This window comes from Coccinella septempunctata, chromosome 4 (genome assembly GCF_907165205.1).
Source record: "Coccinella septempunctata chromosome 4, icCocSept1.1, whole genome shotgun sequence".
NCBI classification, from domain to species: Eukaryota; Metazoa; Arthropoda; class Insecta; order Coleoptera; family Coccinellidae; genus Coccinella; species Coccinella septempunctata.
The window spans coordinates 37,647,942-37,666,887 of NC_058192.1; the positions used below are offsets into that span (position 1 = coordinate 37,647,942).

Here is an 18,946-nt window from a genome sequence, read left to right on the forward strand (position 1 = left end):
TGCATGCGCACAATATTCTCATGTTTGACCCTAGAATTCTCATGAAAAACGCGCAAATAACAGAATTTCCATAATATTTCAATGCTTTTTAAATGGAATTTTCAGGCTTTTTGCCACTACTAGCTCTATCGCCTCTCTATCTCTCTCTTAATTGCGCTGGCAACACATTCTTCCATAGCTCGAATATGGGAGGACCATATATATATATATATTCTATATCGGTAAATGGGACTTCGAAAATTGAAGCCAGCCCGTGGCCGGAATCGACTTCTGCGCATGTGCAGAAATATTAAGAATAAAAATACCTGATTAGCTCTGTCTCTTTCTGATACATCGTTTTATGAACTGACAGGAATGAAATGATTTTACTTCACAACCATTCGAATATTTTCGACCTGAACCTATCAATATGTTGATATTGGTTTGAATCAGGTTCAAACTCAGGTTTACATTACGTTGTAATTTGTATTTCATCGTTGATTTCTAATAAATTTGAAGTCAAAATTCATGAATATTCATCATTTTGACGCTCGGATTCATAACAAAAGTTGAATATTATACAGGGTGGCCATTTGAAAACGAAACAGACGAGATTACAGACGAAATAAATTTTTTCGATAGAAATGCTCGAACAGGTCGATTTCTGTTCCGAAGGGGACAACTTAAGATGTAGGTTACGGACGCATAGCGCTTCAACCCTTGCTACTACAACCCTCACCCCCAATTTTTGAATAGGGAAGATGGGGTGAGTGATACCTCATTTGAAAGGTATTTTTATACTGATTTCAGCACAGTAATTGTTTTTTCATTTCATGCATTAGTTCTCGAAATATTCTTAACTAAGTATTTGAAAATGAAGTGGTGTTTTCATGGCACTTGTAGTGTTTTTTTGTGAAAAATCGACATTTTGAGCTTCAAAACATACTTCCTATTAACATGTTTATCTAAATGTCGTTGATTGAAGAATTCTGCGGTTCTATTCGCACATTGATTGTTTGCAAAAAAAAGTGAAATTATTTCCACCCGCTCTGCAATTGAATAAACCATGTCGAACAATGAATTAGAACACATACAAGTCTCGATTCAAAACTAAGAATAATTCACATGTCAAAGAACCAGTAAGCCAACTTAATGATCTGTTCGTAATAAATAAAAAATTATCGATTCTCATTTTTTTGAAAAAGATATGAATTCAATAATCAACAAAATGAAAACATTATTGAAGCCAACTGAGAAAACACTTCATAATTAAGTCGGAAATCGTTTCACGAATTGGGACTGGAATATTTCTGTGGCATCATTAATGATTTGATTTTCTTACCTGGTAATCTGATTAGAGATATGTACGTATTTGGATTTTTTGAGATTTCTATCGATCAAGAGTTACCGCATGTTATTGGAAATACTGCAAATTATATCGAAGATAATTTAGATTGAGTTTCAGCAAGATTGAGCTGCTTCGCAATACGCTTTGTTTGTTCGACATCTCGATTAAAGATTTCTATGTCAGTGGATTGGAGGAAGGAAGCCACAGTCATGGTTTGTTTTTGTATCAGTTTTTGTATCAACGAAATTAGTATAAAAATACCTTTCAAATGAGGTATCACTCACCCCATTATCCCTATTAAAAAATTGGGGGTGAGGTTTGTAGTAGCAAGGGTTGAAGCGCTATGCGTCCGTAACCTACATCTTAAGTTGTCCCCCTCGAAACAAAAATCGACCTGTCCGAGCATTTCTATCGAAAAAACTTATTTCGTCTGTAATCTCGTCTGTTTCGTTTTCAAATGGCCACCCTGTATATATTTTCCACAGAAAAGCTGAGGAGTGCGAAGATTAACAAAAGTGATGTTGAATCAACAAAGTTGTAGGACTGTGAATACATTTTTCTAGGTTGTTTACTATCGTATATCTGCATTGTATCTAGATGAGTCTGTTATCGTCTTGAAATTCAGTTGGAAGTTGAGATAAATTCTAGTTCAATTTATGATTGTTTTTTTAGCATTGAAATAGTGAAACATCTGAATCGACATCTATATCTATAAAGCTCAACCGTAGTTACTAATATCCACCAGTTTCTCAATGTTCTAAGTATTCTTATTGCCAAATTGATTATTGTATTGCTTCTATTGAAGCATGACTCTTTCAATGAGCACTCTGAACTTTTATATATAATATAACTACATATTACATTAAATAATAAGGATAAATTCAGATGCATATCTACCACCCGAAGATATGAATATCGACAAGTGTTACGATCTGAATTGAACTAGCCAATTTGCCATCGTCAAGGCCCCAAATGGAGTATGGTATGCATCTGAATTTATCCTTATTATTTTATTCATTGCCGTTTAGGCGTTATCTTTCTTCATTATTACATTAAATGTTGACCCAAAAATTTTTTTTATTGAGTATTGAGTAGATTTACAAGAGGGGAAATTCAGGAGGTGAGATAAGTATGATGTTTACACGTACACGCAATATTGAAACTGGTATGAAACAGTAATATAAAACGAACTTGTTATTATGTCACTCTTGAGTTTACTGAGTGTAGACATTACCATTCTTATTCGGCGCTTATCATTTCACAAATCATAATAATACTGGGTGAATAGAAATTGAAATCAAATTAACCAATATCTTGATTGTCATTTTCGAACTTCTAATTCTCGCATACGTACAATTGGATTCCTCCCAACTATTTGGCTTCACTTTTTGTCGTAGTCTAGAACGCGTGTTATCAATATTGGTATAATAGATATATGGGGAGGGCTCATCCATGATAGGTTAGTATATCTATGAGAAAACCGAAGCAGCGAAGAAACAAAATGGACGCCGGCAATAGCTTCGTTCAACAAATAAGCAAGTTCAACGGCGATAACTATCATCAGTGGAGATTCCAAGTCAAGTGTGCTCTTCGAGCTAAAGGGATCCTCGATATATCCACAGGAAAATAGTCAATTCCCAAAACCGCGATGATGATAAAATCAACAAGTGCAATCAGAAAGACGCCGCCGCCATGTGCATGATTACAAGTGCAATGGAACTTGCTAAAATTTGTTTAATCGAAAATTGTACTACATCCAAGGATGTGCTTGATAAACTGGATTCAATTTTCGAACGAAAATCAGAAACAAATAAAATGCTGGTTCACCAGTGCGTTATGGAGCCAACTGAATCGATTGTTTATTGCGAAAGTAGAGAGCCTATCACAACAAATTGAGGATTCTGGAGATGCAATCTACGAAGGCGTAGAAGGGCCAAGGAATTATTTTATTTTCAATCCCGACTTATAACTCGGGATCTCGAGATCCGGAGTTATAAGTCGGGATCTCGAGATCCCGAGATATAAGTCGGGATTATAACCTGTATTTTTCGAATTCAACTTAGTCGTTGTCGAATTCATTTTTGTCGTGTTCGAGGTGCAATCAATATAATCATTACCCAACTATCCTACGGTAAATTTAATTGGACTCAAAATGTACAGGTGTTTATGTAAAATCATCAAGTTGGACACATCGAATTATTCTAAACTCAAGATTTTCAAATTACAACCTATATTTTTTAAAATCAGTCGATTCTACATGGAAAAAAGACAAAGCTAAAATAAAAGTACCTACATAAGGCAAAATTATGAAAAATTGAAAGTGCGAAAGAATTTATTGAGATAATCTTTTCAGCAGAAATATACAGAAAAGTGTGACTCCGCATTTTCACAATTTTTTTCATAGGAATCCAAATAACTCATAAACGTTTGAGTTTTTACCCAGGGGTTATATATTGTTGAAACTCCTACATCAAATCAGCTATCATATCATTTACGATGCGAAGATATACAGGCTCTTTCTAAATTAGAAGTGAACCTGAGAGGGCGTGTTAGTATGACTCATTTGCTGTCGTTTGAGCCATATTTAAAACGTCTAGTAGGCCATTGCGGTGATTCACCCTGTATAAGTGTAAACCTTGAGTATTTAAATTCAATGGTGTATACTAAAATTTTTTCAGTATACGTCCTCAGAATATTTGTTTTTCAGAGGAAGGCTTTATAGGAAGTTTATAATTGATTTGAGTTTAATGAATCGGATTTAATTGAAAATTTGTAATAAATTCTGGTCCAAATCCCATTCCGCTATTACATTTTTCCTCGAAGGGTTCATCTATATGGTGTAGCTTTAAATATTTGGCTATTATTCGGATGACAAAATCTCATACAGATGATAAAGAAAACAATCTTGAATTTGAGGGTAATTGAAAACCCTTACTCTTATTACTTACAGAATATAACACATATAAGGGAATTATCTTTTTGGTTTATTTGAATAAAACCTTTGTTATTGAAACAGAATACACACATATTTCTGTTGTTTTTAATTCACCTGAATCTTACAAAAATCTACATGATGTTATAACTCTTCTATTTCAAATAGGTTAATCCAGAATTGTGAATTATGCTTCCGGAGTATGGACCACCATGCTAGAATTTCCTTATGCTCGAATCCTAGCGCGTAATATCGCTGCACTAATTGTTCAGTTCTTTTCTCCTAGAATCGAATATACATAATTCAAAATGGCTATTCATTTAGAGAAAGCAAAAAACTTACCTCTGACATGTCATTCATTTTCACTGCAAAAAGTTGGAAAAGTTATTCCCGATTTAAATTTACCGTAGGATAGTTAGATAATGATTATGTTGATTGCACCTCGAACACGACAAAGTTGAATTCGACAACGACTAAGTTGAATTCGAAAAATAGAGGTTAGAATCCCGACTTATATCTCGGGATCTCGAGATCCCGACTTATAACTCCGGATCTCGAGATCCCGAGTTATAAGTCGGGATTGAAAATAAAATAATTCCTTGGCCCTTCTACGCCTTCGTAGCAATCAGTGACACAGCTATAATCATTAAAATCTTCAGTTCATTACCCATGAAGTTTGGAACTTTCAGACAAGCTTGGCTGTCTCTAGATGCATCAAAACAGACTGTGAGAAACCTCACCGCCAGGTTAATAGACGAGGAGGCAAGTATCTTTAAAGTTGAAGTTAAAACAAACCGCACTTGTTAGTTCAACTACAAAAAATACTAAACCCCAGAAAGTTTCAAAAGCGAGATGCTATAACTGCAACAAAACTGGTCATTTTGCGAGAGACTGTCGATTGCCAAAGAAAAACAAGGATAAAGGTAACAATTCAAACTCCCAAAATCAACGTGGACGTGGAAGTAACTTTAATGTAGAAAGTAGAGAACGAGAAAATGGACGAATCCCTGAAAGTATTGTTGGTATGTTGGTTGACAACGACTCTACATGGATACTGGACAGTGGTGCTTCACAGCATATAATTCCTGAAAGAAATTTCTTCAAGACAATGGAAAAATGGATTGATGGTATAGAGTATTCGAAATAATACACTGTACGCAGCGCGATGACTAATATAGTTGAAATATGAGTTATGTAAACCATAAGCAGATTTGTTCCAACTCGTGGCATTCGATTTAGAGAACTGATGTGAATAAAGTGTTTCCTACAATTACCGAGTTTTCTTTAATACATTACATTTTGGCGACGAAGATAAAGTAAATTTAATTATTGGAATAGTGGAAAGTGAAGAAGAACAAGAGGAGTTCATAAGTGAGAGTTCAAAGGTGGCAGAAGGAGTTCAAAAGTGAGTAAACAAAAAATACTGAATTTCGAGTTCATTTGAATTCGGTTCGGAGTTGGATAAATTTCCAAGCCAGTTCAAGTTGTCAACATAATAAAATTGGATTAATTTCCAACTCAGCTCGAATTGAGCTTGTTCACCAAAGAAATTGAATAAATTTCCAAGTTAGCTTAAATTGAGCTTGTCAACTGAATAAAATTGGATAAGTTTCCAAGTTAGCTCAAATTGAGCTTGTCAACTGAATAAAATTGGATAAGTTTCCAAGTTAGCTCAAATTGAGCTTGTCAACTGAATAAAATTGGATAAGTTTCCAAGTTAGCTCAAATTGAGCTTGTCAACTGAATAAAATTGGATAAATTTCTAAGTTAGCTTAAAATGAGCTTGTCAACTGAATAAAATTGGATAAATATCCAAGTTAGCTTAAATTGAGCTTGTCAACTGAATGAAATTGGATAAGTTTCCAAGTTAGCTCAAATTGAGCTTGTCAACTGAATAAAATTGGATAAATTTCTAAGTTAGCTTAAAATGAGCTTGTCAACTGAATAACATTGGATAAGTTTCCAAGTAAGCTCAAATTGAGCTTGTCGACTGAATAAAATTGGATACATTTCCAAGTTAGCATTAAGCTTGTCAACTAAATGAAATTGCATGGATGAAGTTTCAAGTTAGCTCAAATTAAGCTTGTCAAATTAAGAAAATTGGATAAATTTCCAAGTTACCTCAAATCATTGGATAAAGATAAGTGGTCTTTATACAATGCTCAAATTGAGGTTGTCAATTGAATAAAATTGGAAAAATTCTAAGTAAGCTTAAATTAATCAGAAAAAAAAAAAAGAATTGGATTAATTTTTCCAAGTTAGCTAGTGAACCAAAAGACCCAAATTCTCATGCGCCAATATACTAATGCAATATCTGGTATCTGATTTCTAGAATGAACACTCTTTCGGGAATTGAGCAATACCAATGCGAAGGTGATCCACTATCTCTAGGATCTAGATGGGAGAAATGGAAAAGAGCGCTACAGATCTTTCTTGCCGCATCGAACATAGCAGAACCAGCCAAATAGAAAGGCATCCTCTTACACTCGGGTGGCATGACATTGCAAGAAATATTTTATAGTTTACCTGGAGCAGATATGATCCCACAGTGGATGCAGGCAGATGATGAGTTTGATAAGTTTTTGGTGCGACTGAGACACCAAGCATCGAAGTGTCAGTTTAGTGATATAGAAGAACATTTAAGGCTGATTCATGCTAGACCGTGTCGGGTCCGGGCCGGGACCCGGACGGGACACGGTAAAAGAATTATTTGAGCAATTTCAATTGACCCATCCACACTACACCGGTTGGGACACGTGCCGTGCCCGTGTTTTCAGAGTGGCAACCCGGTTGCAACGGCCCGGAGTCGGTCCCGGCCCGGCTCCGACACGGTCTAGCATGAATCATCCTTTAATCGATCAAATAACTGAAAAATGTAAATCGAAAAATCTGAGACGGAAAATTTTATCTCTAGGAGACAATATCAAACTAGATGATATTGGAAGCCAACGCCTTGGAATCTGTGAATCGACAAATGCAGGAATTTGAAGATGCTGATAAAGCCACCCCTAGCACTAGCGACACAATTAATAAATTGCACATTAAAAATGAGTTTCCTAGCGATTCGAATAATCTAAAAAAAAACAAGGTTTTTCTAGATGTGGAAATCTGCGGCACAATTCACAGGATCCAAGGTGCCCTGCTAGAGATTCAACATGCACAAAATGTAATTTTAGGTGTCATTTTAGAAAATATTGTCTAAGTCTAGGAGAAAAAGGGCGACGCTTCCTCAGAGAGGCGAAAGAAAAAGTGAATAGAGTAAACATTCAAACTCAATTAATAAACTGGACAGTGAATCTGAAGACCCGGATTACATATTCCATTTGGACGATGATACAACTATCGTTTGTAATTTGGGAGGTATTATGATATCTATGATAGTTGATTCGGGCATTAAAAACAACATAATAGATTAAATTACCTGGGAAAACTTGAAATGAAGCGGAATAAGTATACAGAAACAAGTGAACAGACAAACAGTTTATTTCATATGCAAGTAGCAAACCGTTGTATTAGGTATTAGGATATTTCGAAGCAGAAATCAGAGCTAATAATAAAAAAGAAAATGCTGAGTTTTACGTTATAAAGAACCGCAAAAACAACCTTTTAGGAAAAATAACCGCAATCTCATTGGGTGTTTTGAAAATCGAAGTGAATGTAAACTGTGTGACGTCTCTTTTTCCCAAGATCGGGGGTTTAGTCGTAGATATTCCAATTGACAAGAATGTGCAACCAGTTGTACAACCGTACAGGCGAATACCGATACCTTTGGAACAAAAAGTTGACCATATATTGAAAGATCTACTAGACAAAGACATAATTGAGGAAGTTAATGAGCCCTCGAAATGGATATCACCCATGGTCCCTGTACTTAAAGGAAATGGCGATGTTCATATTTGTATTGATATGCGACGTGCAAATCAGGCCATTTCCCTGGAAAACCATCCCCTACCAACAATGGAAACTCTTGTTTCCCAGTTGAGAAGGGCTACCTTATTTTCGCGACTAGATATAAAAAATGCTTTTCATTAAGTGGAAATATCGGAATCTACGTTTCATTACTACTTTCATCACCAGGAAGGGCCTTTCAAGATACAAAAGGCTTATGTTTGGTATAAATTGTGCTCCAGAAATCTTCCAAAAAATTATGGAAAAAATACTGATCAATTGCCTTGGCGCAATCAACTTTATTGATGACATAATTGTATCTGGGGAAGATGAGAATCAACATGATGAAAATTTAAAAAGAACACTAGATACGCTCAAGAATCATGACATACTTCTTAACAATGAAAAATGTCAATTCAAAATGAGTTCAGTCAATTTTCTTGGCCACGTTCCTTCAAGGTAGGGCATCAAACCTTCAAAAACTCATATTGATGCAATAAGGAACTTTCGCGACCCAAAAAACAATTGATGAATTGCAGAGTTTCCTAGGATTGGTTAATTTTTTTGGTGAATGGAATCCGAATCTGGTAACCATAACCGAACCCCTGAGAGAACTTCTTCGATCAAAACTAGGGAAGAATGCCAATATCGAAAATCATTGGAAGCGAGAACAAAAAGAAGCGTTTTCCAAATTGAAAAATGCGCTTTCTAGTAGTTCTGTTTTGGGCTACTATGATCCACAAGACCGAACACAGGTGATAGCCGATGCGAGTCCTGTTGGTTTAGGTGTTATCTTGTTACAGTTCGACAGTAAGGGAGCTAGGGTTATCTCTTACGCTAACAAAAGTTTGGCAGACTGTGAACGGCATTATTGTCAAACCGAAAAAGAAGCTCTAGCTCTTGTATGGGCCGTTGAGCATTTCGAAATATATTTGTTTGGCAAAGATCATTTCGAATTAGTGACTGATCACAAGCCTCTGGAGGTTATTTTTGGTCCAAAATCCAAACCTTGAGCTCGTATTGAACGATGGGTTTTGAGGCTACAATCGTTTAAATATAGAATTGTCTACCGCCCGGGAAAAACAAATATAGGAGACCCTCTATCCCGTTTACTCGTCCATAATGAAAAAGACCAGCCCTTTGAAAAAGAATTCATCCATCATTTTATTGAGTACACGAAACCTATAGTTACCACCATAAAAGAACTCAAAAAATATACAAAAAGTGACAATGAAATAGAATTGATTAAAGCAGCTTAAAGGAAGGTAGTTGGCCAGGAGGGACTGAGAGGTTTAAAATCTTTGAAAATGAGCTTTCTTGTTATTCTGAAATTTTATTACGGGGTGATAAAATCGTTATACCAGAAAAACTCCGGAAACGAGTACTGGATCTGGCTCATGAGGGTCATCTCGGGATTGTAGCAATGAAGAAACGACTCGGAAGCAAAGTATGGTGGCCAAAAATAGAAAATGATGCGGAAAAAATTGTAAAAGATTGCAAAGATTGTACCTTAGTTTCTGCACCTAATCCACCTGAACCAATGAAAAGACGTCTTTGTCAATAAGCCTATGGATAGATACAGCATACATTAATTGTCTCCAGATGCCAAATCATATCGACCAATCAGAGTGCAGCGCATCTCCCGCCAAAACATTTCTCTGGTCTGGCCAACTTTTCCCCCGACCGGGTTATTCTCGATCTCGAACGAACTTCTTCATGTAATCGTACCATTAGATCCTCTTAATTTTGATGATACTCTGTTATCTGTGAATGTAATAAGTTCAAAATTTCGCATTTCAGTTTGTTCTTTCATTAAATTTCGAAAACAGCGATTATTATCGCTTATACAGATTGCGAAAGAAGGTAATTAATTAATAATTGCTTTTTGACTATATTAAAATATTTGAACGAGTTTCTGATATTTGCCTTTCAGCCGGTGGTAATATCTATATCAGTTTATCAGCTCTAAAAAGCAGTTTTTATTGCTACGTTTGAATGATCGATATGGATCAAGAAAGGTAAAGTTTATTCATATGGTTCATTCCGATCTGAGTTACAGAATAGGGGTGATTTGATTGTTGTCATCAGCTTGCTATTTTTGTAGTAAACAGCTTCTTTGTCACATATGTGGCAAAAGGTTATCCAGTGTGTCTACATTCAACCGCCATATAAAACAGGTGCACCTGCAAGAGCCACTTACAGGAAAGGACACGAAGAATATTAAATGTCCACTTTGTGAGGATAAACTTAAATTATCATTTGGAAGCCATGACCAGTTAGTGGATCATATAGAAAAAATTCATTTTTTGACTATTATACGATCAACTCTTTATTTTGGAAACAAAGAGGAATTTGAAGCTTGGAGAGCAGTTGACAATAGAAATATAGATTATGCCTTTCAAAGAGGTCAAAAGATCAAAGATGATGAGTACATATACTATAATTGCAATAGGAGTAATACAAGAGGTGAGTATATTTAAGCTATCTATCTAAGTAACTCAATTATTCAATTACTTCTATTCAGGATATGACAGTAAAAGTAACCAAAGATGTTCAAAAGCAGGAGGAAGCATTAAAATATCAGGATTATGTCCATCTAGAATTTGTGCTAAAATAACTAATTCTGGTAACACTTTTAATAATATAGTTATTGTACTAGTGTTGATTCATTCTATTTAAGGAGTAACAGTGAACTATATTGAAACACATGCTGGCCATGATGATGAACTCCGAGCCAAACATTTATCGAAGGATCAACAGGAAATGCTCGCTGAAAAATTATGTGCTGGTGTTACAAAAGAGAGAATACTTGAGGATGCGAGAATATTAGAGGAAGGGAAGCTCACCAGAATGAATATTTTAACAAGAGGAGATCTCTCATATATCATTCGAAAATTCAATATAAACAAACAACGACATGCAGATGATATGACAGCAACAGCCTTAAAAGTGGAAGAATTGAACTGTCAAGATGAAAACACTGTTTTCTTATTCAAGCAGATAGGTATGTTTTTATACACTAATTTGATTCTGATTTAATACCTGCTTATCATATTTTTATCAGGAGAAAGTCACCCTCAGCTGCAAATTGAAGATTTTGCTATAGCTTTCATGAACAGGACTATGGAAAGAAAGCTGAGGGAATTCCCAAAAATTATTTGTATTGATGGCACTCATGGAACCAACATGAGGAATTTTGAATTGACTATTGTTTTAGTCAAAGATGAGAACAATGTTGGGTTCCCTGTATCCTTTTTGATTTCCAATCGTTTGGATCAGACGATCCAAAACATTTTTTTTAGGTCATTAAGGGAAAGACTTGGAGACTATATAAAATGTGAGTATATTATGACAGACGATGATGCCAAATATTTCAATGCATGGTGCCAAGAAATGGTGAAGGATGAGAAGCCAAGGCGTTTGCTTTGCACGTGGCATGTCATAAAAAACTGGAACATCCAAGGGAGAAATAAAATAAAGAAAATAGAAATCAGAAAAGGAATGAAATACAGAATGAGGCATATATTGAAAGAAACTGACCAAACCAAATTTCTAGAATTGAAAGAAGAGTACTTCAAATATTTGGAAGAAGAATGTGAATATGATTTTTTGAAATATTTACAGAAGTGAGTTGTGATATAAGCAATTTAGGCAACTTTATTCTAATTTCATATTCTTTCAGACACTATTTTCAGAGTATTGAAAGAATAATGATGTGGTCCCATTGCTACAGGATAAATGTTGGTATTAATACTAACATGGCTATTGAGAGCCTAAATAAAGTGATAAAATACAATAAAATGAAGGGAAAGCAGAACCTACGGTAAATATTTGTATATTGATACACTATAATTATGTATATTATTTGGAATATGTGGATTTCAGAATAGAAAAATTATTAGATTTATTAGAAGATCTAGTACAAGATAAAATGTGGAAAAAAATTATTGATTTGGAGAGACCTAACGCCAATTCCTACCAAAGCAGAGTAGGTAGAGAAGCTCATATAAAGGCTGAAAATGAAGTAAAGGACAAAGTGATAGTATTAGATTCTGGTGAGTTTAAAGTTTTCTCGACTTCGGTAAGTGGAAAATTTTATATAGTTAAATATAACGAGATGTGTGACGATGAATGCAGAACCTTGTATTGTGACCAATGCAAAGTATGCATTCATAAGTATCAATGTCAGTGTCCAGAATACACTATCAAAACTGCATTGTGTAAACATATTCATGCAGTTGCTTTGGCCGAAAAGAGGAGCGATTTTGTTGTAGGTCCAGAGAGTGATGAATCTCCATTATGTATAGATGAGCCTTCGACTAGCAGAGTTCGAAATCAAAATGAAGTTGACAATTTTATTGAAGAAATAACAGAATCTCAAAATACTGTTTCCATTGATCCTAGTACCAAGCGTGAGGTAAGTTGGGTAGAAAATTGGTGATGGGAATATCCTGTGCATTAAAATTTTTGTAGACTGTATTGAAAGATACATTCCTGAAATTAAAATCATTGGATGATGAAGAATTTTATAAGATGGTAGAGATTATCAATAAAACTTATAATAGTTCTCAAGCCAAAAAAACCCAAAGAGTAGAAAAAAGGAAAATAGAAAAGCAATTATATTATCCTAACAAAAAGTAGAATATTATGAATGTTGGTGATGGAATATTATTCACATTTATAACTTGCTTTTCGTTTGAATTTAGAAGGTTAATATTAATCCACTGCTGCTTTGTGTTGGTTTTCATTTTCGATTACTTTGTAGATATCACTTAGAGGGTGTGAAGGTGGGGAGGTGGTGGGTCAATATCTACATCTATCATGGATGTCTGATTTGTAGAATATGTGTGCTTCACTTTAGAAATGATAATGCATGAATTTGTCTTTTTAGTGATTGTGAAATATAATTTCATTCATGTAGGTAAATGTGGTTTTATTTTGATTTTGGATTATCTAATTATACTAAAGAAATGTATAAGATTGCTTAATTTATATCCATTCTGAATACATTTTGTTTGTTTGTAGTGTTCACTTGTGTTGCGCACTCAAACTTACTCCGAGTAAGCTCTGATTACTCAAATTTACAAATGTATGTATGTCTTCCTCAGAGTATGCTCTCTGAGCATGGTCATACTCTACTCTTGTAGTAAGTTTGTGAATGCAACCTTGGAGTATAATGCTATTGTACATGCACTGTTGCTTCCCATGAGTTATGCAGATTTCTTTTGTGAAACAAGTAAATGTAATTGACTCGTACTTCTTGGATATTCTATTGTTCATTGTAGAAAATAAAGAATGATAACTTTTTAACCTGGATGTTTCTGTTATTCCCTATGTCCTGCCAATTTCATTTTCAAGAGCATCTTTGAAAAGATTTGAGTGAGAAAATTTGTGTATCTCTTTTTGTAGGCCAATTCTTCAAAGTTTCTGATCAAAAAAATTTAAGAAGCAATTATGAAGTTATATTGCCTACGAGTTCTGTAGAAAAATATCCCTAGAAAGTTAATCCTTATTTTGAATAGACATCAAATTGTCTGATAACATTAGTGATTTTTTTCTAATCTATTTTGAATATGACTTAGATTTATAGTTACGTTTTAGTATTCAAAGCAAACCTTCCTTGAAGTGGATACAATTTTCAATATCTTTTTAATATTAACTAAAATGGCATAATAAATTTAGGTAATTATGAAGTTCCGTATTTTTATTACATTAACCAAATTTTATATCATATTCATCCACATGAGGAACTAACGGAGAAATTTGTACAATACTATACTTTCAATATTATTATTTTCAATCCATGTTTGAATAATATACTTCATATTAATCAGTGGATTACAAAACAGAACACTAATATCAGAGACTCTGACTATGACTTATCACAAGTTGAGCTTTGTAGCAAAGATCTTTCTTTGTAGGTTAAGCTATCAGCTGAAAGCTGTCAATTCATAACACAACATTCGTTTTTCGATTAACACACGTCAATATCGGGTGCATTGCGTAGGGAAAACGACAAACGAGATAGCTTTGCCCTGATTGGCTAGGATTTTGGGATTCTTTGAGAGAATTAACGTATGCTCAGAGAGAAGATAAAGTTTTGGCGGGAGATGCGCTGCACTCTGATTGGTCGATATGATTTGGCATCCTGGAGACAATTAATGTATGCTGATAGATACAGCTATTGATTTCATGGGATCTCTTCCAAGTAATGGATATTTATTCGTAATTGTAGATTACTACAGTAGGGAAATTAAATGCATGAAGAATATCACCTCTTCTGATACCATTAGAGTTTTGAAAGAAATTTTCTCTAGGCTAGGTATACCCGAATCCATTACTGCGGATAATGGAAAACAATTCTGTAGCCAAGAATTCAAAGACTGTTGCGAAAATCATAATATTATCCTATTCCACAGTATACCCTATTGGCCTCAACAAAAAGAAGAAGTAGAACGCCAAAATCGAGATATACTGAAAAGATTAAAAATTAGTCGTATTAATAAAAGAAATGGGAAAGATGACTTATTAGACTATTTGATGATGTATAATAGTACTCCTCATTCTACTACCGGCAAAACACCATCGGAATTATTTTTCCGGCGACAATTTCGTGACAAATTATCCATTTTACCTTCCCACTCAAATGAGTTCTCCATGGATGTAGTGGAGGAAGAAATCCGTGATCATGATATATGGGAAAAAGAAAAAGGGAAAATTTATGCAGACAGAAAAAGAAACACCCAAGAGAGCGAGTTAAAGTGTGGAGACAAAGTACTCGTCAAAAATATTTATTATTTATTTATTTATTTACATTATAACTAGGATTGAGGTAAACCTATAAATCCAAAAAATATAAATCTACAATTCTGTAACTAACAATCGTGAGAGAAGAATTCTAACTTATAATACAACACAAAATCAGAGCAAAATGCGCATTTCATCCAACCTGTTTTTGAAAGCGTTCACCGAGGCAGCCTCCACAACTGTAGTCGGCAGACGATTCCATTGATTGAACACTCTGTTGAAAAGGATCCTCTGTCTAATCGATGTTTTGAATGGTTCCTTCTGTAGCTTGAAGCGATGACCTCTCAAACTATTGGTGTTAAGGCGATACATGTTTTCGAGTTCCTCCCCAAAGTGGCCATGTACAGCACGAAATGTGAAAATGAGATCACCCCTGGCCCGACGCTCTGCAAAACTGGACAGACCAAATATAAGGAGGCGATCCTCATAGGACGGTCGCTGATATGAATATGGCAGGCGTGTGGTCCAGCGTTGAACGGATTCCAGTAAGTTTTCATCGTATTTGGTCGACGGCCACCACACCTGTCCAGCGTACTCCATAATGGGGCGAATATATGTTCTATATAAGAACTTCCAAGTCGGAATACTGGAGTTCCTGAAGGTCTTAGCCAACAAGTACCCGACCTGCCTCGCCCTACCCGCAACTGCTGCCACATGGTATGACCAGCACAAATCTGAATCCACAACAACTCCCAGATCAACATGGCGAGTCACTGACTCCAGTCTACAACCGTCGATCCAATAGGACAATTTTGGATTATTTTTGCCTATGTGAAGTACACAACACTTGCTGACATTCAGTGAGAAAATAAGCTTACTTCTACATTTAACGCGACACCGCATACTATTACCAAAAAACAGGGAGCTGATGTTGAAATAGAGAATGACGAAACGGGACAAACTCTTCGAAAGAATGTTGACCATTTGAAGAAAATTGCCGGTGAATGGACAGTTGCTTCACCACCATGCACATAATGATTCAAATATTTTACCGCTATATTTAATTGCCTTAGATTGTAGCATAATCATTGTATTTTCTTTCTCACCTGGGAGTACTATTTGCATTTAGATCAATATTGGTTATTGTTTGAATTTTGTGTATCTGTATCTATTTGTTTTTCTGGTTGAATTGAAGTTTATATTTTTCCACAAGGAGTTAGTTTATGTTTGCCACGTTCATTCTAGATTAGTCTAAGGCCATTAAATCTTATTTTCGATATTTTCTGCTTCATATAAGACAAGTATATTGTTGCCACCCTGTATACAAGGGCCCCATTGTTAACATATTTTTGCTCAAGTCAGCATTTTCCAAAACAATATATAAGTAGCAGCATGACGCTCTCAGTTCAGTTCAGATCGTACCGTTGAGATTGATTCTTCATTCATATCGCATAGTTCAAATTAATTTTCGTATCTATTGATCTATTTCTGTATCTTGTGCCTTCCAAATAAATTAATTAAAAATAACAGTGCGTTATCCTTCGTAAAGTGACAATCTATCAATCTATAATAGTGTTCATAACTAAAGGTTTTACGGAGCTTTACCTCAATAAAGCTGCCCTGGTGACAGCGACCCTGCTTTCTGTTAGTTTTTTAAAAACTAAGTTCGTTCCGAAAGGAATACAACACAAAAATTGGTGACAGAGCGGTGGGATACCTAAAAGAGAGCCAGCAGAATACCTCAAGGAAAGCCAACAGGACATCTGAAGAAGAGTCTACAAAGACCTGCAGGATATCTACTGGAGTGCAGTCGCCGTGTTTCTTCAGTTTAGTGCAGTGCAGTGATTGTGCAGTGTCACTCGAGAAGAAGATCACATCTTGACCGCCTCTCTATGAGCACAGCTCTTAATAGGAAAAGACCCCAAGCTATAAGCCAAAGCTGCTTCCCTCTTCTGTAACTGGATCTCAAGATTCACCGGACTAGCGGAGTCTACGCAGAAGAAGCCACCTGTGTAATTGGATCCTAAGATTCACCTGACTACTGGAGTCTACGCACGGGTTCAAATTCCTAATTCCCTCGAGAAAAACGTAAGTCAATTTTCTGTTTATCAACCATCATTTATATAATCGTTCTCAAGTGAAATCAATTTCCTTAAATCCTTCATCATGTCAAATCCTGAAATTAAAAATATTCCTCAAAATGACGACGAAAGTTCTTCAAATAATCTCCCAATAACAGTTCTCTTTAAGTTTATCAAACCCTTCGATGGAAATCGATCTGAACTCAATACCTTCATTCAAAACACAAATTCTGCTTTTTCACTTGCTTCGCCTGATCAAATCGATAGTTTATTGCTCTATGTTGTATCACAACTCTCAGCTAGTGTCGTTAATGAATTAGAATTATCGGATATAACTTCTTGGACTCAATTAAAAATTCGTTTGAAACAATTTTATGGCCAAACGAAACATTTAGTTCAAACGCACGAAGAACTTGAAACCATTCGACAAGCGCCATATGAAAATATAACTGATTTCTTTAAACGTCTGGAAAAAGTGAAAAACGAATGTATTCAAGCTGAAATCTTGAGTTGTTCTCATCCTGACGAACTTCCGGGATTGAAAAAATCAATTCAACAAACTGCTCTTCGACGGTTCATCATTCATTCCAAAGCAGAAATAAGTCAAATGCTTCGAGCTAGAAATATAGGTGATTTGAATGAAGCTTATTCTATTGCTCTTCAAGAGGAAAAAATTATAAATTATACCAAATCTAAATCTAATTCTATGAATCGTATTACCAATCAAAGAAATTCTTATTCAAATAATCACAGAACCTCTTTTCAAAATAATCAAAGGAATGGCACAACTCCTAATCTTCAAAATCATAACTATAAACGTAATTATAATATGAATAATAGACCTCCTAATCCTTCGAATGAAAGCTATAATTTCGTAAAGAATAATTCAAACGTTAATAATCATGCCTCAACTTCTAGACAAAATAGTCCTCCTAATTATACCTTAAATCCAAACGCTCAATCTTACAAGTTTTGTAATTATTGTAAAAAATCAGGTCATATAATATCAGAATGTAGGAAACGAGAATTCAACAATTCTAAAGTCAATCATTTAAACGGGGAAAGTTCGGACCTGAAGAATGCCCAGGATTCCGACGAAATCATTCAGAAGGCATTCAATTAAATTCAAAAATAAACAGTTCTCGCAGTAAGTCTAATATTCCTCATGATAAATTAAAATTCCTAACATTCAAAATCCCAAATTCTCCTAAAGAATATGTAACTCTTTTAATTGATACAGGAGCGGCCTGTTCCATTATAAAACATGATGCACTTATTCCTAGCCAAACTCATCTTGATAAAAATGATATTGTTTTATTGAATGGAATAAATCCCAATATGCCTATCAATACAATTGGAACAACGGAAATATCTTTGTCAATATCGTCCTTAAATATTGTTCATAAATTCAATGTTATAAACGCTGCAAAAATACAGACTCATTTCGACGGGTTGCTTGGTAACGATTTCTTCCAAGAACAAAAAGCTATTCTTAATTATGCAGACAATGTTGCAATTATAAACGGACACCGTATTCGTTTCAACAATGAAATTAAAGAAGATAAAATAATCATTCCTCCTCGATGCGAAGTTATTGCTGAAGTCGATATTGTTGGCAATTTGAGACAGGGACTCGTTGAGAAATTAACAATATGTGATAACGTTCTTATACCCAATACTCTTGTTACAAATGATAATTCAAAAGCTCGTATTCCAATTCTCAACTTGAATTCTAAAGAAGTCACAATAGACAGACCCGTATTGGAAATAATTGAATTCTTATAGGAAAAATCTATAAATTTAAATCTTTCAACTAACTATAATCAGAATCACTCAAAAAAAGAAGCATTTCAAAGAAATAAAATTCTTGAAGAAAATCTTCGATTGAATCATTTAAATGAGGAAGAAAAAGCATCCATTATAAAAATTTGTCATAAATATTCAAGCTTATTTTATCTACCAGGCGATTCC

At 34.9% G+C, this 18,946-nt stretch overlaps 2 protein-coding genes across 5 annotated transcripts in view; one reads left to right on the plus strand and one right to left on the minus strand.

Moving 5' to 3' along the window:
- LOC123312511 (ras-like GTP-binding protein RhoL) overlaps window positions 1-18,946 on the minus strand; it is a 340,108-nt gene that overhangs the window by 34,836 nt on the left and 286,326 nt on the right. The window lies entirely within an intron of this gene.
- On the plus strand, window positions 9,868-13,457 carry LOC123312497. 2 transcript variants are annotated; one of them, XR_006537633.1, is made up of 10 exons: window positions 9,868-10,010; window positions 10,081-10,165; window positions 10,252-10,613; window positions 10,672-10,773; window positions 10,828-11,151; window positions 11,212-11,773; window positions 11,830-11,970; window positions 12,033-12,564; window positions 12,621-12,856; window positions 12,913-13,457. XR_006537633.1 is itself a non-coding variant. In XM_044896953.1 (9 exons), exons 2-9 carry the CDS (start codon window positions 10,143-10,145, stop codon window positions 12,786-12,788), a joined length of 2,214 nt encoding a protein of 737 aa, XP_044752888.1. In that variant the 5' UTR covers window positions 9,868-10,010; window positions 10,081-10,142; the 3' UTR covers window positions 12,789-13,457. The 2 variants fall into 2 exon arrangements, 1 of the variants encoding a protein (XP_044752888.1); XM_044896953.1 differs by having other exon boundaries at window positions 12,621-13,457.

Coding starts and splice junctions, on each gene's coding strand:
- LOC123312497 (XM_044896953.1), top strand. CDS start 10,143: ATGATCGATATGGATCAAGAAAG. Junction 10,614..10,671: donor CAATAGGAGTAATACAAGAG/GTGAGTATATTT, acceptor ACTTCTATTCAG/GATATGACAGTAAAAGTAAC. Junction 12,565..12,620: donor ATCCTAGTACCAAGCGTGAG/GTAAGTTGGGTA, acceptor AAATTTTTGTAG/ACTGTATTGAAAGATACATT.